The following is a 25,649-nucleotide window of genomic DNA, read 5'->3' as shown; positions in this document are numbered from 1 at the left end:
TTTGAATGATTTCCACAGAACAGATGCTCAGCAGTCAATCGAGATAGGTGAGCAAGATTCTGACATTTGGAATGAGGGATCACCGTTTGAGTGAACATCTATTCATCTAGTTGAAATGCTTCATATGTTTACCCCTGGATCAGATTCGTCACACTGGAGTTATTGCAATAAGGTCAAGTGATGGTTGCAAGGCCTTAATCTTCACACACAATCTTTTGCACTCTGGGTTCCATACTCAGCTCGTGTATGTCTGGTGGAAAAATCTGAGGAATGTTCTCCTTGTGTTTGACTATCTGATGCTGTATGTTGCTTCGGTGTAGAGAGTAATCTCTTCTTCAAGTTGCTAAAAGGCTCATCAGTGATATTGCTAAAAACCAGGCTTCCGTGAATCTCCAAAGAACCATCTTCGATGTGAAACAGTTGATTGGAAGAAATTTCGAGGATAAGGAAGTGCACAGGGACATGAAACTCGTGTCCTACAACATCGTCAACAAGGACAGCAAGCCCTCTTCTCCGAACCAGGCTTGTTTTTGCCACTGCAGGTGTGTCAAGCCGATGGCAATTTTTGCAGCAGGCGGTGTTACAACTCCTGTAGATGCTGCTATGATGATGTAGCTAGGTTGATGATGGCTTCGACCTCATCACATAGCCCTTTGGGTGCATCTGCAGTCACTGGCTCCATAGGCGAGCTTCTCCTGTCTGTGGATCAAATGATCAGATGATTCTGCTTATACGTGAACTTGAATGACGATTCTGTTGATCCGTCATCTTGGATTCTTTCGTCTATTGGAGCATTTACTGCACAATGCTGGTGCTTCGTGTGATGATCCTCCAGATGTGTTGTACCCTTCAGAGTAGTGGTCAGGGCAACCAAATCAATAAGCAGGTGAATGCTTAGGTTTTGCAAAGGGGCTGAAGAAATTTCCAGCAGAAATGATGGTGAAGAAAGTGAACTGATCAACAAGAGATTGAGAGATAAGTATTGTGCACTCCTCCTTGGATCTAGTGCTTCTGAAACCAAGGATTCCAAAGATGGTGACAAAGAATTGGATATAACTTTCCACAGTGGGCTTGATGAATTAAGCAAGTGACTTGTGGAGAAGAAGAAGAAGAGGAGTTCCCTCGAACTACTGTTTTCAGTTTACAGGAACCTTTGGAGTTTGCATCACTTGACATGCAAATGGAAGTGGAGGCTGATAGCTACAATCCTGCATTTGTGAGTGATCGTTCCCAGTCCCAGCCATCCCTAGACAGCTGCAAAGAAGCATGAAAACTGCCCTTCTCAAACCTTTTCGGTTCCAGGGTTATCACACGGTCACAAACAGATTTGGGATTTGGGAAGTTGCTTGGTCATTATGCTTGTCCCCCTCTTCAGATTGATGAAGCTGATGTTGCGTGACCCGACAAAGTCTGTTCAGGCACCAAGAAGGAAGAAGCTTGCCCAAAGCCTATGGACATTGCACACGGCTCTGTTTTGCAGAGTCCTTTCTGCATATTGGAATATGTCTTGTCAAATTGACAAGATGTCTCCGAGCAGAACCCCAAGGAAGAATGCTGTAGCTGAGGTTGCAACTACCCCAACTAAATCCGGTAGCTGTGGCCAAGGTCAGACCCGTTTCAGCAGGAGGAAGTGTGGACCTTATCAGACCTGCTGCAATAGATCTTAGGAGTGAGCCAGGCTCAGAGGAAGGACCTGAAATTTGTAACCCTTGGCCTCTGAAAAATGCAGATCAGCCATCTTCTAAACCTATGGTTATCCATTGGCTGCCCACAAATTTGGGAACATTAATATTAAGCACATCTGTTGCTGTAGCTGTGCTAGCATTCTTGGCAAAGCCTCCAAGAAGAGCAGGTGGTTCTATTGCAGATCTGGTCAAAAGGGGCCAATTGGGATCTGATAGGAGATCAGACTCAAGGCCTCTAAAGTATGAAGATCCTTTTAACAATCCAATGATAAGATGGGACTGCTGCCTCGTGATCCATCCTATGTTGCCTCTCCTTCTTCAGCAACTTCTTCAACAGCCTTGACCTCTCCTACTTCACCACTCCATATTCTGCAACTTCTCTGTCTCTTTGACTGCTGTAGATGAATCTGCACAGCAACTTCTTCAAAAACCCTGACCTCTCCTACTTCACCACTCCATCTTCAGCAACTTCTTCTCTATCTCTTTGACTGCTGTAGATGAATCTGCGCTATCTGAAAGTTAAAATGCAGTAGCAAGAAATCACTCTGGAAGACAGCTTTGATGATGTAGTTGCAGGTTTTGAAAGGTCTGAACAGCAGGTAGAAAGAAGTGAAGCCATGGTAACACCTGGCCCCTTTGTAGGATTGTCGTCAGGCTCTTGCAGAGATCTGATGGCCTTCTTTCTCCAAGGGCTTCTATGTTTATCTCATAGAGCTTCACAACCAGTGCATTTTGATCTGATCTTGCTGATCACATTTTGCATTAAGCCCTCCAAGAATGGTTATGAACATACTCCATGTGTCAAGTAGAGTGAGGCTTTGACAAGCATTCACGTCATTGATGTAAGAAAGAAGATATGCAAGGAAATCCACCATTGAAGCTCACAGAAAAGCTTGAGAGAGATGAGGAAGAAGAAGATGAGGAAAAAGTAGAGGTAACTTTAGTCCCCTCTAGTCTCCCATAGCTCTTCTTTTAGCAAATGTCATTCACCCATGAAAATTAACAGAAAACTAATGAACTGAACTAAGAAAATAATAGGAAATAACATGTAATGTTTCAATCATGGCTATGCCATAGACATCTTACATTATACCACAGCACAACGTAGCCATGGAAGCTGAAATCAAGATACAAGAAACAAAGCTTAGTACTCACCCCAAGATGGTAATGAACAAGAAATCTCAAGAAAAATAGTGTAAGTATCAAAAAGCTCCTTACATTAGCACTTCTTGCCTTTTTATAGTAAACCCTCGTATCATCATGGCTAAGGTATTTACATGGTTTATTTTGGTAAAGGTAAGTAAACTAATGTGATTAATTTGCTTCATTACACAAAACAAGCTTAATTTAATGAAAACCCTAAAATGGGATGTGGTTCGAGAGAGTTCAGTGAAACCCTAATTTGGGAGGGTCCATCCTCTCTATAAATAGATAGGCTGCCCCCATTCAGTCTAAATCCCTTTTGTACAAGTTTCTCATCCTTGAGTGCAGATTTCAGCCATTAGTCCACACGCACGTGGCTGTCCAGCCCCATTGATTTTTGCCACTCCATCTGTTGCTGCTCCAACGCTTGGCGTCTCCTGCTACAACTGCCGTTATTGAGAGAGACTTTTCAAGTTGCGTTTGGCATCCATCAGCCATTGCCAATATCTTCATCATCTCCAATTGCTTGCATTTGGTGTCTCTTGCTCCAGGCGACATGTGCTGGTGGTCCTCCTCATCTTGGCGACATCTTCAGCTTGCGTTTACACTCATCTGGGGGCCGCCTTTCATCTTCCACACCTCTCCTGTTTGCGTTTGGTGCTCTGGGGCCTTTTAACACTTGCGTTTATAGCATTCTCTTCATCCTACACTTTGACTGGTGGTCACAGACTTGGGATCCGTCTCCGATGGATATCACTGTTGAGATATCGAGCTCCACTCATGATACGCCAGGGTGACCGTTGTGCATTTATGTCACCGACTTGTTAGTTGCAGTTGTGGTTGGTACACCGCCCATGAATAACAGCTAGATGACAGCTATCCTTATCTACTCTAGTTCGTGGTTCAGTTAGTATGCCACCTTAGTTAGTTGAGTTTGGTTTGAGATCCATATATAGGGTTCTTCTATTTCTTTGCATGAGAGTTCTTTTTGGCTTACACAACTAAGAAGAGGAAAACTGTTTTCAGCCTCCACCTTTGTGTGTATTTCCCCATTGTGCAAGCAAGAAAGCTACAAGTGAGACTCCTTCCTTCTCTCCCACAATCTTGACATGGTATCAGAGCCTTGTTCGTGGTAAGGAGCTCAAGAAAGCAAACCAAGTTTGCGGTGTTCTAGTAAGAGGACCAGTGTTGCTTTCATTTTTCTGTTTTGGGAGCAAGTCTCTGCAGGTAGCACAGCCGGAAAGTACAAGAGTGCATTATCTCAGATTGAGACGCCCTTCGCGGTGTAGCAAGAGGGCAGTATATGCTGTGGGAAAGGGCTTTAGCCCTTGGTTGCTCTGTTTTTTTGATTTAAGGCTATTTCAGGGCCTGTTTTGGAGGCGGAAGTTTTCTGCACGCACTCAGGAAAAGACCCTATTTTTTGCTGTGCGACCACTGTTCTACAGATCGGTGAAAAGTTACCATAGAAATTGCATCGTATGTTTGTGCGTAGAGACATTGGGAGTTACAGAATCATTCTTGTTGCCTGTTGATGCAAAATCGTCATTAGAAAGTGACTGTGTGGTCAAATACCACTTTCGTCAGTTTTGCAGATTTGCCCTTGAGAGGCTGAAGTTGTGTTTTTTGCAGTGACATAATTTTTTGCAGTGTTCTGTAATGGCGTCTGATTCTCTTTCACAGATTGTCACTGAAAAGCTTGACAAGAACAACTTCCAAGCATGGAAGTTTAGAATGACGAATTTCCTTATGGGAAAAGGATATTGGGAATTCGTTGCAGGAAATGAAGAAGAACCAGTTCTTCCTGATGTTCCCAATCAACAGCAAATGCATGCATTTAAAGCATGGCATGAGAGAGCCAGGAAAGTTATGTACTGGCTGTCTATCAACATTTCAGACTCTAAGATTGTGCATATTCAAGATGCAAGTACGCCAAAGGAGGCATGGGATACTTTGTCAAAAATGTATAGCACAAATACGCAAGCCAGGAAAATGCAGCTCAAGCAAGAGTTGCACAATGTGCAAAGAGAAAGTATGAGCATCAATGACTACCACATGAAAATGAAGAAGATTGCAGATGCACTTGCTTTCATTGGGTCGCCAGTGGAAGATGATGATTTAGTTTTCGTGACCTTGAATGGTCTAGGAAAGGATTATGCACAGTTCGGAACATCCATTTCCGTCCGTGAAAGATTTCTTGATTTTGAGGAGTTGATTGCTCTTCTAATTTCTGAGGAGCAGAGAAATGGAGGTGCATCTTCTTTAGGAGGAACTTCAAAAGAAGCTGTCTTCTACCTAAATGCTGAAAGAGGTAGAGGCAGAGGTAGAGGAGGCTGATCTGGAGGCCGTGGTAGAAATCAGAATATGCAGCAAACTCAAGAAAACCAGTCCTTTGGAGGAGGAGTGGTAACTCTAGAGGCAGGGGGAGCCAAAGAGGTCGTGGTGGATGGCAAAGAGGTCAAAATGCAAACAACAATGTTGAATGCTACTACTGTGGTAAAATGGGTCATATGACTAAAGACTGCTATAAAAAGCAGAATGACATCATGAATGGAAAATTACAAGGGAATTATGCATCTTCTAGTAGACAGGGTGATGACAGAAATGAGCATTTGTTTATGGTGCAGCACATGACCAATTCTGTGACAAGTGCAGAAGAAAGCAACGATGTGTGGTATGTTGACTCAGGTGCATCAAACCACATGACAGGTCATGCAGAATGGATGCAGGATGCAAGGAAAATGGAAAAACTAGGATTTGTGGAGAATGGTGATGATACTGCATATCCTATTGTGCAGATTGGAAATATTTCTTTGTCTATGTAGGATGGGAAAAAGAAATACTTGTCGGATGTATTTCATGTCCCGAATATTACCAAGAACCTGGTTTCTGTTGGTCAAATGGTTGAGCAGGGCTTGCAGGTCAGATTTAATTCCCATGGATGCTTTGTTGAGGATATGAAAAATAAATGTCGCTTGATAGCAAAAGGAAAGAAGAAGGGCAGAATGTTTACGTTGGATGCAGACATGCGTGAATTGAGTGCAGCAATGTTTGCACATGGGACCGGTGTAGTTGCAGATATTGATATCTGGCATAAACGCATTGGTCATGTTAATGTATAGCGACTTAAATCAATGCAAGCTCAAAATATTGTTGAAGGATTGCCTAAATTCAAGGTTGTAGAAATGCATAATGTATGTGAAGCCTGTCAATTTGAAAAACAGGCAAGGATACCATTTCCTAGACATGTTCAAGAGAGTAAGAAGCCATTGGAATTAATCCACTTTGATGTGTGGACTACTAAATCTGCATCTCTTGGAGGCTGTCATTATTTTGTCACTTTTATTGATGACTATAGCAGAAAAGTTTGGGTGTATTTTATGAAAAAGAAAAGTAAAGTTTTTGGGCATTTCAAAACTCTTAAAGCTATGGTTGAAAAAGAAACAGGCCTGCAAATAAAATGCCTAAGGTCAGATGGAGGGGGAGAGTACCTCTCAAATGAGTTTGCAAGGTTCCTGCAGGAGCATGGCATAAAGCAGCAATATTCATGTAGTCATACTCCACAACAAAATGGAATTGCAGAAAGGAAAAACATGCATATTGGAGAGGTATCTCGTGCCATGCTCAACGAAAAAGACTTGCCGGATTTTTACTGGGCTGAAGTAGTTGCTACAGCAGTTTACATAATGGACAGGACTCCCACTGCAGCAATACATGGGATGACTCCAGAGGAGAGGTATACTGGTAGGAAATCAGATATTTCTCATTTGAAGATTTTTGGTTGCATTGCCTATGTTCATGTGCCAGATGAGTTGAGATCCAAGCTGGATCCAAAAGCTGAGAAGTGCATCTTTATTGGTTACTCTCTGCAGCAGAAAGGGTATAGATGCTATAACCCTTCTACTCGTAAGTTTACAGTGAGCAGAGATGTTTTTGATGAGATGAGTAGCTGGTATAAACCAGTAAATGTGATTGATGATGTAGATACACAAAATGGTAATGTTGTACAGAATTCACAGCAGCAGTCACAAAATATTAGTGGACCTGGAGTGCCCTCTAGTAGTGGTTCACATTCTTTACCATGGATAGGCAGATTGAGATCAGGAGAATCTCCTCAAAACAATGCAGATAGTGGTATGCAGGTTTCACGAAAAGGAAAAGAGAAGGTAGATCAGCCCATGTTTGATGTGAATGCAGGTCACTCTTATGTGGATGGTGAATCCAGTGGCTCAGAACAGAGCATTGATGATGAGTTGGGTATTCCTTCTATCGTTATACCTGGAGTAAGGAAGACCAGGGATGTTTTGAGAGCACCTGGGAGTGAACCTACTTTGCCAGGTCTACCAGAGCTAGGTATCCTGTGGATAGGTTGAAATATGATGGATTTACAGCCATTCACTATGCCTATATGGTCAAAGTGATACAAGAACCAGAACCCACTTCTTTTGAGCAAGCCATGGGAAAAGAAAAATGGGAGAAAGCCATGGATGAAGAAATGGATGCCTTGGAAGCAAATGCTACATGGGAATTGGTATTTTTGCCCAAAGATAAGAATGCAATTGTTTGTAAGTGGGTTTATAAGGTGAAGCACAATGCAGATGGTTCTGTGAACAGATACAAGGCAAGATTAGTAGTCAAGGGGTATGCACAAACATATGGCATTGATTATGAAGAAACATTCAGTCCAGTTGCAAGGATGGCAACCGTAAGAGCAGTCATTGCTATGGCTGCATCAAAGGATGGTTTTTACATCAGATGGATGTAAAGAGTGCCTCCTTGCATGGTGATTTGCAAGAAGAGGTTTATATGGAGCAGCCACCAGGTTATGTGCATACTGTTCATCCTGAGTTTTTTTGCAGGTTGAAGAAAGTCTTGTATGGCTTGAAACAAGCACCTAGAGCATGGTCTGATAAGATAGGACAGTATCTTCTCACTATTGGCTTTCAGATTTCCAAGGCAAATTTCTCACTTTATGTGAGAAAAACAGAGAAATGTATTATGCTGCTTGTTATTTATGTTGATGATTTGATTATCACAGGTGGTAGTGATGAAGATATCCTTCATGTGAAAATGCTATTGAAGCAGAAGTTTGAGATGAAGGATTTGGGAGAGCTGTGTTATTTCTTGGGCATTGAGGTGATTAGATCACCAAGTGGGATATGGCTCTTGCAAAGGCAGTATGGATTGGACATGCTGTCCAAATATGGGATGACAGGCTGTAAGCCTATTTCAGTTCCTTTGGAGCAGAATGTGAAGCTGAGCGCAGATGCAGGTGAGCTTCCGGAAGACCCTACTATATATAGACGTATAGTAGGAAGTTTGATTTATATGACTATTACCAGGCCAGATTTGAGCTATGCTGTTGGATTGGTAAGTTAGTTTATGCAGGCTCCAAGGAAACCGCATTTGGATGTGGCTAGATGCATACTCAGGTATGTAAAGTCCACATTGCAGTATGGACTATTTTATGAGACTGGGATTCAGATACAGTTGAATGGATACACTGATGCTGATTGGGTTGGTAGTATTTCTGATAGACGATCTACCAGTGGATATGTGTTCTCTTTTGGAAGTGCTGCAGTCACTTGGAGCAGCAAGAAACAGCCTACAGTTGCCTTGTTGAGCACAGAGACTGAGTACAGGGGTGCAGCAATGGCTGCATGTGAGGTAGCTTGGTTGCATAAGCTACTTTATGATATGCATCAGCCTACAGATGGGCCAGTTGTCATTTATTGTGATAACATGAGTAGTATACACTTGGCAAATAACCCAGTATATCATGCTAGAACAAAGTACATGGAGGTGCATTATCACTATGTGCGGGAGAGGGTTTTACTAGGTCTTTTTGATCTACTTTATGTCAGCACAGAGGATCATGCAACTGACATATTCACGAAGGCATTGGGCGTAGAGAAGCTGCGCAAGTTCAGAGACCTGCTTGGTGTGCAGGAATTGGAATTGAGCTCGAGTGGGAGTGTTGAGATATCGAGCTCCACTCGTGATACGCCAAGGTGACCGTTGTGCATTTATGTCACCGACTTGTTAGTTGGTACACCGCCCATGAATAATAGCTAGATGACAGCTATCCTTATCTACTCTAGTTCGTGGTTCAGTTAGTATGCCACCTTAGTTAGTTGAGTTTGGTTTGAGACCCATATATAGGGTTCTTTTATTTCTTTGTATGAGAGTTCTTTTTGGCTCACAGAACTAAGAAGAGGAAAACTGTTTTCAGCCTCCACCTTTGTGTGTATTTCCCCATTGTGCAAGCAAGAAAGCTACAAGTGAGACTCCTTCCTTCTCTCCCACAATCTTGACCATCACTCTCCGCCGACACTGCTCTGCCCTTAAGCACAGTGTACACTCTTACATTCATTCACTTCAGAGTTATGTTCTCTCTCTCCCTTCTTCTGTTTGTGTTTGAGTTTATCTAGACTCGTTTCAACAGGTCGAATTACGCCACTTGGTCGAACTATATGCAACAAGTGCTTGAATCTCAGGGTCTCTCGGACCTCGTTGTTGGACTTGAGCCTATGCTTGAACCTCACCTAGCCCATCCTAATTACGTTTGACAGTGGAGAGCTTGCAATGCCACAGTCCATGTCGAGCTGATGTGGGTTTGCTTTCTGAGTTTCGCTCTTAGTTACAACACTTTCCTCCTGCATCGGAACATTGGAGTCATCTCACCGACCACTATGCGGCCAAAGATCATACTCGGCATGTAAACATTGACTTTGAGCCTAAGGAGTTTTCCATTACGGAAGGGGATGATTTGAAAATCAAGTTGGTGGAATATCGGCGGTTACTAGTCGAGTTTGTCACCACTGGCTCTCCGAAGTCAGAAGAAGATCAGGTCATGTTCTTCCTGAACAAGTTGTCTGACAAATACTTCCATTTTATCCAACACATTATCTCATTGCTTAGATTGCCGACCTTCTATGAGTTTGAGTGTCAGTTCTTGCGTTATGCAAGGCTGCATGATCAAGCCCACAAGAAGTCCTCCACTCACATCCATTCAGAGGGGCGAGGGTTGGTTGCCTCTTCTTTAGGAGCAAAAACCAACAATGGCAAAAACTCGCAAGATGCGAAGGCAAGCCAAACCAAGGGTGACACCACTTCCTCAGATGGAAACAAAGAAACAGGACCCCTTTGGTAGCAAATTCCTAAGAAAAATAGGTTTTGCACACATTGCTAGAGGTCAAGCCATGTGGACCAGGAGTGTCGTACCAAGGCCCAAGGTCTTCCTCCTAGAAAACCACAGCAGACTACTACGACTACATAGTCTAGTAGGGCTACACCTCCCGTTGCTGCCCCATCTACTCCTTTAGTCCCACGGTTGCTGGACGTGGCACACGGATAGCCTCAGCGGCCATCCTTCTCTACTCCCAAGGGATTGGTTGATTGGTTTGCTAGCACCGATCCCATTGCACTTTAATGCATCCACATCACATTTGCCTTCATCTAGGATCACCTCACCACCTCGTCAAGCATTTCATTGGCAGCTACCTACTTGTGGGCATATGTGATGGTGGCCATCCTCTTAGCTTTTTCTCGTTGTCACACTTCGGACTTTAGGCTATAGTGTCGGGCCCATAGAAGTCTTGTCTTTTTCCCTTTCCTTTTTAAGTCTTCTGATGCATTTACACACACATCCACATTTGCATTATTGCACTTATTCATTCATTGATGTTTATGGTTACAGATCTTGATCTCTTTTGCAGAATTTATATTTCAATGCAGGGCTAATATGCAGGCTTGTCTAGTTCTACTTGGGTTGGAGACATGGGATGTGCACCGTTCCATTCATGGTTTCATCTTCCTAGGAGTTTTGCTTTTCTACCAGCATGGAGGCTTCCCCTCTCGAGGCGGATCGTACATCTCTCTTGATGTTATCATGGTGGTGACTTCTCCCTCGCTCTTCTAGTTGGGATGCTTCTTCTCATCATGGTTCTCGGCACCACACGAAGACCGACTTTTGACGACTCTTCCTCCTTTGGCATTGACATTCAAGGTTGAGAGGGGGTTTTTACCCTTTTTGGAATTCTACAAGTTTCGTCACTTGTCTTTGACATCGGTCTCTTCCTCCCTCCCCCTTGTTGTACTTCCATCCTTTGCATTGCATGACTTCATCATCTTTGTACTAGGACGCTTGGGCAAGTGAACAATTTCCCGACGAGGGACACTGTCCAAGTGGCACCTGCTACATTAGCATTTCATAGCATGTAGCATACTCATTGTGCAGAGCACCGCTATATGGATCCTAAGCTGTTTCCACCGGTGGTTTGTACACCACACTACTATTATTTCATCACCATTCCCTCGTCATCGACCTCCTCGAGTGGATGGGTAGCTTGTCTATTTTGTGATGGGTTGGACCTAACCATCCCTTCTCATTCTTTGGTCTTCTCTTCAATTGACCACAAACCATCTCTCAAAAAAATAAATTAAAAAAATCTCATTGTAGTTCCATCTGCCTTTGTAGGGCTTGGTAGGCCATTGGGTAGCCGACGAGCATCCTTTGTTTGATGCCATGTCCTCTCTGTGGTGACTACTTGGACTCCCTTAGTAAGATAACCATCGCCTCTGTAGTCTTGGTAGGCCACTAGGTAGCCACCGTGCACCCTTTGCCCGATGCCTTGGTTGCTTTGGGGTAGGATGTCTTGGGCAAAATGGATTGGCCTTTTCTTCTCACCTTGTTTTGGGCCTGAGAGGGGTTGTTAATCTAAGAAATGCATTCCATGCTGATTAGCCACTTAAACAGCCCCAAGAAAAGCTTAATTTAATGAAAACCTTGAAATGGGGTGTGGTTCGAGAGAGTTCAGTGAAACCCTAATTTGGGAGGGTCCACCCTCATCTATAAATAGACAAGTTGCTCCCATTCAGTCTAAACTCCTTTTGTGCAAGTTTCTCACCCTTGATTGCAGATTTCTGCCATTAGTCCACACACGTGGCTGTCCAGCCCCATTGATTGCTTAGGTTTCTCACCCTTGAGTGCAGATTTCAGCCATCAGTCCATACACATGTGGCTGTCCAGCCCCATTGATTGCTGCCACTCCATTTGTTGTTGCTCCAGTGCATGGTATCCCTTGCTATAGCTGCCGCCCATCGAGAGAGACTCTTCCAGGTTGCGTCTGGCATCCATCAGCCATTGCCAGCATCTTCATCACCTCCAGCTGCTTGCATTTGGTGTCTCTTGCTCCAGGCGATAGGTGCTGATGGTCCTCCTCATCTTGGCGACATCTTCAGCTTGCGTTTACACTCATTTGGGGGATTGTCTTCCATCTTCCACTCCTCTCCTGCTTGCATTCGGTGCTCTAGGCCCTTCTGACACTCTTACATTCATTTAGAGCATTCATTCACTTCAGAGTTGTGTTCTTTCTCTCCCTTCTTCTGTTTGTGTTTGAGTTTCTGTATTTGAGTTTTGAGTTTAGGGTTTGAGTTTTGCCTTTTGTGTTTGTGTTTGTGATATGTGGATACGTGAAACAATACTGACGAATAGCCGAATCACTCAGAAAACGTCTGACGATCCTGAAAACAGTGGCATGAGACTCGTTTTTTTCCTCCCAACCTCGCCTAGATAGTTGTTGGCACCTCCCTTCTCGTTTCCTCTGCCAGCCGTCCACTTCAGGTGAGTCCTACTATTCTCGGACTCTCTAACTCTCTAGGCTCCCCTAAACCCCGTTCGGGTGCCCAAGGTCCTCGGACGGTCATCCCTCGCGCTCGTTTCCCATAATTTACCTTATTAATGTAACATTTCCTTTCCCTTAAGAATCGGTTTTGTCCTCGAAAACGATGCTTGGAAGGTCCAACTGTAAATTGGGAAACCTTTTCCTTAGGGTACTTACTCGCTTCCATGTTGAGCTTTCTTCTGAACAATCTTTCCACTCAACCAAACATTCTTGATAAATAGTATTCCTTGTTCGTCTGTTACGAACATTTAATATTCTTTCTGGTTCATGTGGATTAGATTGGTCATCTAATAGCTCCTCAAGTTTATCATTTAAGATTAGATTATCCAAATCACCCAGTTTCTTCCTTAGCTTACTTACATGAAAAACTGGATGTATTTTACGACCAGCAAGTAGTTGGAGCTTGTAAGCCTGTTCTCCCACCTTTTTAAGTATTGTGAAAGGACCACAATACCTGGGTGAAAGCTTTGGACATTGTCCTGTTTTCATGGTTTTAGTTTGTTCAGGCACCTTAAGATAGACCAATTCTCCTTCTTCAAAGGAGATGTCTCTTCGGTGAGGATTTGCATAAGCTCTAGCTCGATTTTGAGCGTTCTTAATATTTTCTTGAGCAAATTTTAATATACTATTCATATCCTCCAAAAAATCCTTGGCTGCCTGGACCTTTTCCTTATGCAGTCCCACTGCATGAGGAGCTCTGGGCTGAAACCCATACATTAAAATAAAATGGACTATATCCAGTGGAAGAGTGCTTGGCACTATATATGCAAACTCTGCTATTGGTAGATACTCTTCCCAATTAGTTTGCCTTTTACTTACATATGCCATGAGCATATCTTCAAGGATTTGGTTAACCCTTTCAGTTTGCCCATCAGTTTGCGGGTGGTCCGTCGTACTCATGCTAAGTTTAGTATCCAACTTCCTAAATACCGCACGCCAAAATTGACTATCAAATTTTCTATCTCGATCAGAAACTATATTTGCCGGAAGGCCATATAATCGGTATATGTTCTCTACGAACAATCTAGCCAATTCTGGTGTTTTAACATTAGTTGAAGTTGGAATAAACCTAGCCATTTTGGTTAACCTATCCACAATCACCCACACAGAGTCGTGCCCCCTCTGTGTTCTGGGTAATGCAACAATAAAGTCCATGGAGATACTCTTCCATTTTCCTGAAGGAATCTCTGATGGATGGAGAAGTCCTCCCATTTTCAGTCTTTCAGTTTTATTAACCTGGCATTTATTACATTTGACCACATAGTCAAGGACGTCCTTATTCATTCCAGGCCAATAGAACTGCCTTCTAATAAGACTATAAGTTATTAACTCCTGGATGTCCCGCGCTAGGGGTGTTATGACACTCAAAGAGTATCTGGCACCTTATTTCTTTATCTTTCGGGACACATACCCTACCCTTGTAGAGTAAATAACCATTATCAATGGTAAAATTCTTCCACTTGAATCCCATTTGAGCAACCCCTGATGCTCCATTTCCTTGTTGAACATCCTCAGATATTCATTTCTCAGTGGAGGCCTTTCCATTTGGATCCCCATTTTCTATTGCTTCCCATATGTTGGAATATGCCGGATCAACTTGGCATTTCCCTTTTAAGGATTCAAGCAAATCGGAAGTGAACTGAGTAAAACTCAATTCATTTATGATGGGCATTCTGCTGAGTGCATCAGCCACTATATTATACTTTGCTTTTCTATACCTTATCTCATAGTCGAACTCTTGGAGGAGTTCGGCCCATTTGGCTTTACGCCCTTGTAGATCCGGTTGGTCATTAAGCCACTTAATGCTTTCATGATCCGACAGGATCAAAAGTTTGGCACCGTACAGATAGTGCCTCCATTTCTTCATTGCATGTACTATTGCATACAACTCCTTCTCATAAACAGAATAATTCTGTTTTGCACAGTCTAATTTCTTGCTTTCAAAAGCAACTGGTCGACCTTCTTGTAATAAGACCGCGCTTATCACCTTATCACTGGCATCAGCTTCAACCACAAATGGTTTATTGGGATCCACAATTAATAGTTCTGGAGCTGTAGCAATAGCTACCTTAAGTTTTTAAAAACTTTCATTTTGGTCTGTTCCCCAATTAAAACTCTTCCCTTTCCCTTTAAGTTGGTTTGTCATTGGAACAACTATTCTAGCATAATCTCGAATGAATCTACGATAAAATCTAGATAATCCTAGGAAGATCTGCAGCTCTTCCAGGTTCCTTAGAGATGGCCATTCAATAATTGCCTTTACTTTTTTTGGATCCATCTTGATTCCCTCTTTCGAGATAATATGCCCCAAATATTTGACCTCTTGTGTGAAGAATTCACATTTAGTTTTCTTCGCATAAAGGAAATGTGTTCTTAACAATTGGAATACCAATCGTAAGTGTTCCAAATGTTCTTTTTTTGATCTACTAAAGATCAAGATATCATCCAAGAAGACTACTACAAAATGTCCTAGATAGGGCCGTAACACACTATTCATCAGCTTCATAAAGGTAGCTGGTGCATTAGTGAGGCCAAAAGGCATCACCAAAAAATCATAATGCCCATATTTAGTATAAAATGCTGTCTTAGGAACATCTTGTGCCTTAATTCTTACTTGGTGATAGCCTGATCTTAAGTCTATTTTTGTGAAGAATTTTGCCCCTTGTAATTGATCAAAAAGATCTTCCATTTGGGGCATAAGAAATTTATTCTTCACCGTTATCTTATTAAGTGCTCTATAATCAACACAAAGGTCGTATAGAACCATCTTTTTTCTTTACCAATAAAATTGGCGAAGCCCAAGGTGAATTGCTAGGTTGTATAAACCCTTTATCAAGGTAATCCTTAATTTGTCTTTCAACTTCTTGGTGCTGTGTTTCACTTAACTTATAAGGTGGTTTAGAAATAGGGTGTGTATCCTTATTTGTGTCAATTGGGTGATTTATATCACCCCTATCAGGTGAAAGGCCACTTGGTAAATCAGAAGGAAACACATCTTTAAATTCATCTAACAAACCACTTAATTCATTACTTACATTCAACTCACAAACATAAGAAAATTGTTGCTTTATATTACAGAAAGTAAAAGTGTTTTGTATAGGAAGAGACCATAACATATATACCTCACAAGCTTCCTTCTTTATCAGCTTCTGAACTTCAGTGGAACACAACAAAGGATTATCAGATACTTCATGTTCACCTTGAATCACAAAATTTTTACCATCCCTTTCAAATTCCAGTATATTATGATGATAACTACGTTTTAAGGATGGTTCCAATCCCCATAGCCACTCCCTCCCTAAAGCAATATCGACTCTTTCCATATCCAATATTGGAAATCAAGTTTATCTTTATATCCTTGGATCTCAATTTCCAAATTGGATACCATTGTATCCCATATTTTATTATCCTGACCTTGCATCATACGAACAACATATTGATGCCCACTCTTTTGTTGGGGAAGTTTCAATTTTTTGACAAGTGCATAATTTATGAAGTTGTGGGTAGCGGAGTCATCAATCATGACTCTAACCCTCTTTCCAGCTATCAATCCATGCACTCTAACTAAATCATGTGGCCCAAAAGTAGGCTGCCATATAGAAGTTGACATACAATACCTGTGTTGTACATCCTTGTGCAAAACCTCTAAAGATTTATACTTTTCATGCCCCTTTAATTCTAGGGTTTGCACTACATGGATTTGTTTTTCTTTTTCCTTGCCCTTGTCCTTATCCTTTCCTTTATCTTCCCCCTTTTTCCTTTGAGGGTAATTCCAGGCAGCATGGTTAGGGGATAGGCAATTGAAACACAACTTTTCTTTTTTGGCCTTATCAAAGTCATTTGGACTTAACTTTGGCCTTACATATTGTTTCTTTTCAAAAGGTTGTTTCTTGCCCTTAAGAAATGGCATTTTCCTTTTAAATTTGCCTACAAATTTTGAGGTTTCCAATTCTTTAGTCTTGGGCTCTGTATCAATGAGACTAGTGAGTGTACCTGGACGCGTACTATCTTCATTGATTAATGCAAATTTAATTGCCTTTTCAAGCGTCTTAGGTGAACTCCTTTTCACTTCCTTTTTACAGACCTTATCTAGTCCCCTAATGAATCCTCTTGTCTTTTGAAATTCATCTATTCCTTCCAATTTGAGGATTATCTTGCGATATTCCTCCAAATATGTCAGCAGGGGTCTTCCCTTTTGTTTGACATAATCCCAATCTTCCCAATTTCTTTCCATTTCATTTTCAAGAAGGAATTCTTTCAAAAAGACCGATTCAAATTGAGCCCAAGTTTCAGGTATTTTATTTGCCTCCTTTAAAGTTCGCCACCATTTATATGCCTTTGGTCCCAAAGTTAAACTGGCCTCCAGCGCTTGGAGATGTGGTGGAGTATTTTTAAGTTTGTGCAAATCTTCCCATTTTTGGAGAAAGTTAAAGGTAGTGTCTTTATTTCTATCTTTTTCCTCCCCGTGAAACTGAGGGGGTTTCATATCTTTTAAAATTGGATTATCCCTAAACTTGTGATGGGGTTTTTTAGGATCTCGCATAGTCACATCCAAATCTTTCGACGAAGATGGAATATCCGAGGTTTCTAGCTTATTTTTATCCCTTTCTAATAATAAAGTTAATTGAGATTTTATTCCGGTGAGTGTTTGAGTTAAAAATTCCATTTGAACCCCCTGTGCCTGCACACGAGCAGTTAGATCATCAAATTGTTCTTGTGTGGCAAAAAATTCTTCCCATTGCTCTTCTTGTATCTCCGTTTCATGGGGATCTATCACAGGGTGGTCCCCAGAACTAGAACCCTCAATTACTCCCTCTCTCCCTTTTCCCTCCATTAATACACTGGAATTGGAAAGCAAATATAAGAAATTTGCGTACAAAGTGAAGTACTTCCCTGGTTATAGTGATAGGGCAATTGTTGATGGCTTTTAGTAATAACCCCGAAGAGTAAGGAATAGTTTGTCTTTCCTAAACTGAGCCGGTCACGTTGAAAATAAAGCTTATTGGCAGAAACATCGAGTAAGGAGGGGACTAAACACACCCCTTCCCAACAGCCACGTGAATCAGCTGTATGCCTGCTATGTCAGATTTGTCAAATTGGCTTCGTCCGACTGGCTTTAACTGCTGTACGATTGCTGTGCTTCCTGAAATACTGCCGTTCGATTGTTGCGCCTCACGAAATCAATTGTGTATGACAAGATACGGGCCAGTGACGTATAACGTGTGGGCACCGTCTTCTCAAAACTGGTACCCGTATGACGTGTGGGGCACTGTCTTGTCGCCTGACCCGTGTGACGTGTGGGGGGCACCGTCTCCTCGCTTGACCCGTGTGACGTGTGACGTGTGGGCGCCGGAGAAAGCCTTCGCGAGGACAATCGAAAGCTTTCATAAGAGACAAGCTAAAGCAGGACCGGGTGGCTCTGATACCAATGATACGTGGATACGTGAAACAATACTGAGACGAATAGCCGAATCACTCAAAAAACGTCTGACGATCGTGAAAACAGTGGCACGAGACTCGTTTTTTTCCTCCCAACCTTGCCTAGATAGTTGCTAACACCTCCCTTCTCGTTTCCTCTGCCAGCCGTCCACTTCAGGTGAGTCCTACTATTCTCGGACTCTCTAACTCTCTAGGCTCCCCTAAACCCCGTTCGGGTGCCCAAGGCCCCCGGACGGTCATCCCTCGCGCCTGTTTCCCATAATTTACCTTATTAATGTAACAGTCTGTCTTCTTGTGCTTCTGTCATGGTTGTACACTTTGTGTTTCCTAAGTGCAAACCCTAGCGGTGACTCCATAGTCTTCTTCGCATCCTCACCGCTGCGAGCACAAATGGAAAATGGGGAGTGCGGAGCTCGGCTAATTGCATTGCATTTCCTTCACTTGACCTTGGAGAATTGCCAAAATGGATGAATCTCCTTCGGACTTGAAAGAAGAAGAAGCTTTAAGATGTTGCATGTGGATGTGTTCGGATTTGGACGTGCATCCTCCATGTGCTGAGATTCAGCGGGAATGGGCGCATCAAAGGGAGATACACCACGGGAAGACATGTTATTAGCAAAGGGAGAGGTTTTGAGAGAGGTTGAGAGAAGATTTGATTTAGAGTTCAAGGAGTGCGAGAAAGAATAGCAGAAGAAGCAAAAACGTTCTGCATTTAATGCATAACTTGGAGCCCTTTTTTTGTGGGTGGGTGGGATGGTCAGGCGGAGATGGGGTGGATAGGAAAAGAGAATAGAGGGGCGGCCCTTACAAATTTGATTTAAAAGAAGACTTCAGTCTTCATGATGAAGGATTTATTTTAAAAAAAAATGTGGCAAAATTTCCAAAGATCACGTTCTTCAATCCCCCAAGCCATGTGTCAAGCATTAGTGCCTCCCGCTCGGGTCGATTGCCAAAACAGGGCGACACCCTTCACACCTGCCATGTCACTCGTGCTGCAGGCACCCAATGTCACTACAATAGTTTGTGAGCTGTTGTTGGTGTCCGTCAGAAGCTGTCAACTCAGCAACAGACTATGATAAACTGTCCCTATCCCCACCTGCATGCCAGTAGTTCATGCAACAATTAAATTTGTCCAGAACGACTGTTACTCTTTCTTAATCATATTGTGTGTGTGTGTGTGTGTGCGTGTGCAGTGGCTTGCACATTTTCTCTCTCCCGCTTGTGTCACTTGCAAACACGTGTCCCCCCATGCATGCCTCTCTCGCAAGCAGTGTCCCATACCACCCTTAATGAGATAAAGGCGTACCTGTTAGGCACAAACCATCACAGTTCTGTGAGCAAAGTGGTTTTGTGTGCGTTATCGGGTCTTGCACCCAATTGCAGGTTAAAGCTTTGATACCAATGATAAGTCCCCCTAGGATCCAACCTGCACACGAGACACGACACAAGCCAAACTTGACATAAAAGGGACTAGAAATTGGACTCACCTCCTAGTTGTAGAGCCAAACGGGCTCACTCTTGAGCATGGGAGCTAGTAGCACTCCCAGCCACGACCACATCCCAAGGGTTGACGTTCCATATCACTAGCCCACACCATCGTGATGTACGGATGCGTCAACCAAGGGGCCAAGAGTCCAAGAATGGTGATCACACAATGATTATACACAATAGGGCCTTGAGTCTTATTTATAGGACTCGGCTTCCCTAACCTCGAAGTATCCTTAGTGCATTTACACTAAGTCATGTTGTGACCACCGTGACCAATGCTACTAGTGTGTATCCGGATGTGTAGGGACATAACATTGTTGGCTGTCTTATTCACCTTTGCAACACACATCAATACCTTAGGTGAGCAAGTTTATGCACAGCCCATGGACGGTACATTGGCAAGCTGTCAAGTAGATCTTCAGATATTGCAAAGTACTCAGTCATATGCTTTATTATTTTTGCAGGGGCGGGGGGCTTGCACCTACAGGCTTACAATGATTCAGATTGGGCTGGTGATTTAGATACTAGGCAGTCTACTAGTAGACATTGTTTCTTTTTGGGCCGCTCATGCATTTTGTGGCTAAGTAAGAAACAACCTATAGTGGCTACCTTGTCATGCGAGGCTAAGTATATGGCAGCCTTCACAACAACAATGGAATGTGTATGGCTGCGTAGATTGTTGGCTGATCTACAGATTTCATTGGAGGGTCCTATGCCCATTCTTTTGACAGTCAGAGTGCTATTGCAGTGGCATGGAATCCTTCATTTCATCCTTACACAAAACATATTGAGATACACTACCATTATGTCAGAGAGAGATGCTATTTAGGGGAGATCAGTTTGATGTATGTCCCTATATAGGAGAGTGTTGCCGACATTTTCACCAAAGCACTTTCTCGTGAGAAGTTTGAGGCTTTTCAAAAGTCCTTGAATGTGTTACCCTTTGATGATGGATCTTCATGTACTTCTATCACATTGGCATTGCAGGCAGGTGTTAGAATTTGCCAATTGTATGGGTAGTGCCCAATGTTTTAGACAGTTAGTTTGCAATGTGAACACAACTAAGTTAAATAAGTTGTATCACTAGATTTAGAGTTAGTTCTAGAGTTAGCTAATCTCATTTGAGTTAGGGGTTTGGTCTACGGTCTGCCTTAGACCTAAGGTTGTACTTTCATTCTATCACTTACAGTTCAGCAAGTACAATCTATCGTTTCAGCTCACACTGTCTACTCCACTGTATACTCTCACTCTCTTGTTTCTCTCTCCTCCATAGCTGGTTCAGTTCACAACAAAAAAATGTGCAAAACCCTGCCCACAGAATATGCCAATAGCTAAAAGTGAATAGGAAAAACCTGCTTTTGTGAAGAGGCCAACCAAGCAAAAGCTTTCCTATAGGAAATTTTAAAGGGCATGAACTGCTTGGCAATAAGCACAACAGTCGTCAAATATAAAGAGCATTACCTAGATTGTGGAGGCAATATGTTTAAAGCAGGAGCAAGCACTTTGTACTCTTCCATGGTAAACCAGGTTGTACAGTCCATCATACATCAGAACCCCTATGATGCTGACTCCTCTGACAGAAAAGATGATCCTTATAGCCCTTTTTGTTGTCAGATGCAACTGATTGAGAAGCTGAGCTAACTGTTGGAGATGGCTTAATGACTGGTGGAACTGAATGGATCTCTTGAATACTATTTGTAGGTGCCACATCTGGTGCCTCATTCTTTGACACTGCCCAGTATGCTCCTCACAAGCATATAACACAATAATAGCAAGATGCAGCTCTATCTCTAACTAAACCGAAGGTGTTTTCTGTATATCAGGCATTCTGCACTTGTACGGTTTGGCTGTCTCTTGCTGTACTTCCACATTGTATGGCTGTTTAAGTTTAGCTATCACAAATGGATAATGCCTGAAAGGGATTAGAGACCAAACCAACTTCGGTTCCAGCTTTTCTTCACCTTTTGTCTCCACTCTTGTCCATTGTTTCTTAAGTAGATGTTGCAGGATTGTAGAGGCTTTAACAGATAAGCCTGGGGGGTTTTACTAAGGTTGAGCAGGACCTCCTTTCGAGTGCAGTGAACACCTTTTTCTGACCATGCCTGGTAAAGTGTTCAATCTGTTTATGTCAATAACAACCATTAGGAAAGGAGCAAAGTAGACCTATTAATGTTATGGCAATCAACATCCAAGCTCATGTCAAAATATGCCAGTACTGAAGTCTCAAGTCTCAAAGAACACATACTCGAACATCTGTTGACTTCAAGTTCAAATCTGTGCTCAATCAACCAGGTTGTAAACAATGTTAGTATATGCACAATGAGCATTGTCAAAGCCTTGTCTGGGACACACAATCTAAGGAAATAGCTGATTCTCCTATTGCATCCTTGGTCCAAGCTCAAAGTTGTTTGGAAACTTTATGACTCATATATATGCTGACCAGCAAAAAGGGATGCCAGGCTGGAAATAGGGATCAAACATGGAAGGAGGCCATCCCCAGGGATAGAAAACCCTCATGAAGGGGTTGCAGTCAAGTATGACAGGCAGCTCTTCCACTCGCTCTTCATCAACCCCCACAGATACACACACACAAGCCCACCAAGAGGAACAGATGCACAACAATGATTATTTTAAGGGATGCTAGGCTGGAAATAAGGATCAAACATGGAAGGAGGCCATCCCCAGGGATAGAAAGCCCTCATGAAGGGGTTGCAGCCAAGTATGACAGGCAGTTCTTCCACTTGCTCTTCATCAACCTCCACAGACTCGCACACAAAAGCCCACCAGGAGGAACAGATGCACAACAATAATTATTTTATCTGGATGACTGGAGTTTACAGAATAGGTCATAATACAAGCTTTGATTCACTGTATTACAGGTTCTGGGAGCAATAGCAGGTGTTTCCACAGCTGTTACTTGCATGCCTGATGCATATAGACCTATGTTGACAGGGCCGTATCTCCAAGTTGACCCTCACAGTGGTGCACTTGCTGAAGGTGTTCTTACTTTTGCAGTTGTTTTCATTGTGCTGGTAGCAAATGTGAGAGGACCGAAGAGTGGGGTTTTGAAGACCTGGATCACAAGTATTTCAAGGGTCTCTCTCAGCACATTTGGTGTTCGGTATACTGGCCCAGCTATGAATCCTGCAAATGTAAATTACTTTGTATAACATTGGTTTAGAACTCTATTTCTTAATGTTTGCATGATGATGAGACAACCTGTGATGCAGGCATTTGGATGGGCATTTTTAAGAGACCAGCATAAATCTTGGAAACATCTATATGTGTATTGGGTTACCCCAATTCTGGCAACAGTAGTTGCTGCCTGGATGGTCCGTCGTGTTGTAATCCCCACCAGGAAGCCTAAGCAGAAGAGAAGTTAATATTCACAAGAAGTACACGGCAAATCACTCGCAATGAGCCCATGCCAGAAGTACTACCTCTAAAGTTCACATCTTAAATGGATGTTTTGGAAATGTGCATGGTGTTGCATAGAAATCATCTGCAGGAAGATGAAATTGACCAAGGGAACTACATTTTTACAGATTTATTAATGGAATGGATGTTAAGTGTCATGTAATATTATGGAAAATTTGAAACCCCTCTCTCTCCCTCTCTCAACCCATTATTAAAAAAAAAAAAACAAAAAGGTGAGCATTGGCCAACTGCAATAGTTGAGGTCACTACATATTTGAGGTAGTGCATTTTATTTTTAGAGTCTTGGAAAAATATATATTTGGTGCAATTTGACATCCAAATGCATGTATTAATGATGAAAAGATTGCAAATATGCCTCACGTTGCAGCCCCATGCTGGCATGCTTCATGTGGCCACTTTGGCACCAATGCATTGAACTAGGCTTAAGGCCTCTTATCTTGGTGCAAATCTAAAAACTACGCAAATCTTCCCGTTCAAGAGTGGCTTTAGAAGCCTCTACACTACAGCTATTTATACTAACCCATGTAGACCAATCTCCACTCATTCCATATGGTCTTTCTTGATAATCTAATTTCATTTTGTCTGAGCTCTCCTTTTATGCTTATAGTTCAACTTTGGTACCATTGCTACAAGTTCATCCAATGTAGTTACACTAGTTACACTAGCGTTCTCTTTTCTACAACATGGTATCTTAGAGCCTAAGTCCAGCATTCTCTCTTTTCTCTACTTGCAAGAACTTGGACCCTTGAGAACTAGATTGGGTCTAGTTGATAGGGGCATTATATCTCGTGCTATGTGTTGCTTCTTTGACATAGTTTGGTTGTGGGCATTTCAACTTATAGTAGAATCGTTTGTTTCCTTATAGATGATAACATCGACAAAAGCTTTGGTGTGCTGTGACTAGAGTGATCTAGTGTTAGAAGTCCAATGAAATTGGAGTTTTCCTCCATCGTGGCAACCATAGCCATTGAAGGAACAAGGTTATAAAAAGTGATCAACCCAAGGTTTAACTTGTGCGCACTTTTGAGCATCTTCAACGTCAATGTTTGGTGGTTTCAAATGTTTGTTTCATATCACATAATTGATTGCAGTACGTGCTTCACGATTCAAGATGGGTTTTTACCTCATTTATTATGACTAATGAGGGCATTAAATTGGGGTTTTTTTTTAGTGCTGATTAAAGATTATATGGCTTCCACGGATGCATCTTTCACATTCCACAAGCAATGTTTTTACATATAGTAAACTTGCATTGGCTTGAACCTAATGAAGAAGTGATCTCGGAGCCTTGTTTATGGTAAGGAGAAGAGGCCAAGGGATGAAGCTAAACAATACCTTGACAAACGTGGCTGGGGGGATATTGCCAATATGACTTTATGCCAATGTTGCCCATGTGTAACTAATGGTATAGTTTTCCAACTCTAGAGTTAGAAGATTGATTGACACTTCAACATATTGATCCAAAGCATTCCACAGCCTTAGAGAGGTTTATTTTGAATGACTTGAAGTCTACAAGTTAATCAAGCATTTGGGAAAAATGACATGTCTTGGATCAATGTCTTTATTGGACATCTCTTGACCATCATCAAGACATGTAAAGGTGCATTTTATATTATTCCATGTTGATGACTTCTCATTACAATCAGTTTCACTGTACACCTTTGAGGCTACCTAATACATTTAGACGGTTGCAAACTGGAAATATGGGCTACAAGTAAGCCTATAATACATGAAGACTTTGTATCTTGTTTGTCCCTATATACATTGCTTAAGGCTCATTGGTTCGAAGTGTTGTCCTTCCACTTATGTACCCTTTTAGCACTTTTTCATGTGTTTATAAGAATCATAGTACAAACTTTTTTGCACTCACTATTAATTAGGTGATGCATATCCATTGAGCACAATTTCACTCATATGCCATACATACATAAGAAGTTAGGATGGATGATTGTTTAGTATTAAGAGTACTGTAACCTTGGAAGCTTTATATGCATGCATGCGTAGATTTTCCATGCGATAGCTTGACTGAGTTGGCATGTGTGTGTGTGCACAGGTGCGCATCAGCACGTGTGCATGCATGTGTGCAAGTGTATGTATATGTTGCTTTAAGGTGAAAACACACCTCTCTCTCTCTCTCTCTCTCTCTCTCTCTCTCTCTCTCTCTACACACACACACACACACACACGCACACGCACACGCACACGCACACGCACACGCACACGCACACACACACACATTTGCACAATCATATACATGATATTGACTCACATAGTTTAGATGTCATGTAGATAAATCTTTGGGAGGGCGTAATGGAAAGGAAATAAAAGAAAAAGCAAACATGGAGAGAAAAAGGAGATTGAATGAACACATGAGAGAAGGATCAAATTGATTGCTATAGCTGAAATTTAAAAGGCAAGAGTGAGCCCCAATACATAGCGTTGAGCATCAATGTGGGCCCTAGATGATAGGAGGGGGATGAAAGAGAACGAAAGATTACTGAATGATCACAATGAGACAATGAATGAATGAGAGGGTAGGATACCTATAAATAGACAAACTAGGGCCACAACTAGTAATCAAGTGCCTAGTACACTCCATCTAAATTGTTTACAGTACATAAAATGATAGACCAAGTGTGAGGCGCCTCCTCCAACATACCCGGAGGAGTCCTCTTGGTAGTCGATCGAAATTCATATCCATGCACATTACCATCTAGTCTCCCCATGGGAAACCTAAGACTTAGTCGAACATGGGAATCTTGGTTCTACTTCA

The 25,649-nt window shown here is 42.2% G+C and overlaps 1 protein-coding gene across 2 annotated transcripts in view; it reads left to right on the top strand.

The window, feature by feature from the left end:
• The window catches only part of LOC148035290 (aquaporin SIP1-2-like), a 33,452-nt gene extending 10,135 nt beyond the window's left edge, over positions 1-23,317 (top strand). The window contains exons 3-4 of one of the 2 annotated variants that reach the window (XM_087680293.1): positions 22,318-22,590; positions 22,669-23,317. In XM_087680293.1, coding sequence (XP_087536419.1) covers positions 22,318-22,590; positions 22,669-22,821 — 426 coding nt within the window. In that variant the 3' untranslated portion in view covers positions 22,822-23,317. The remainder of the gene's footprint in view (positions 1-22,317; positions 22,591-22,668) is intronic. The other variant, XM_087680294.1, reaches the window with a different exon arrangement.
• The last annotated feature ends 2,332 nt before the right edge of the window (positions 23,318-25,649 follow it).

This window comes from Lygodium microphyllum, chromosome 6, assembly GCF_053477565.2.
Source record: "Lygodium microphyllum isolate KBCC chromosome 6, Lygodium_microphyllum_v1.1.10, whole genome shotgun sequence".
Lineage (NCBI taxonomy): Eukaryota > Viridiplantae > Streptophyta > Polypodiopsida > Schizaeales > Lygodiaceae > Lygodium > Lygodium microphyllum.
The sequence above is the reverse complement of the archived record's forward strand: the minus strand, read 5'-3'. Positions and strand labels throughout refer to the sequence as shown.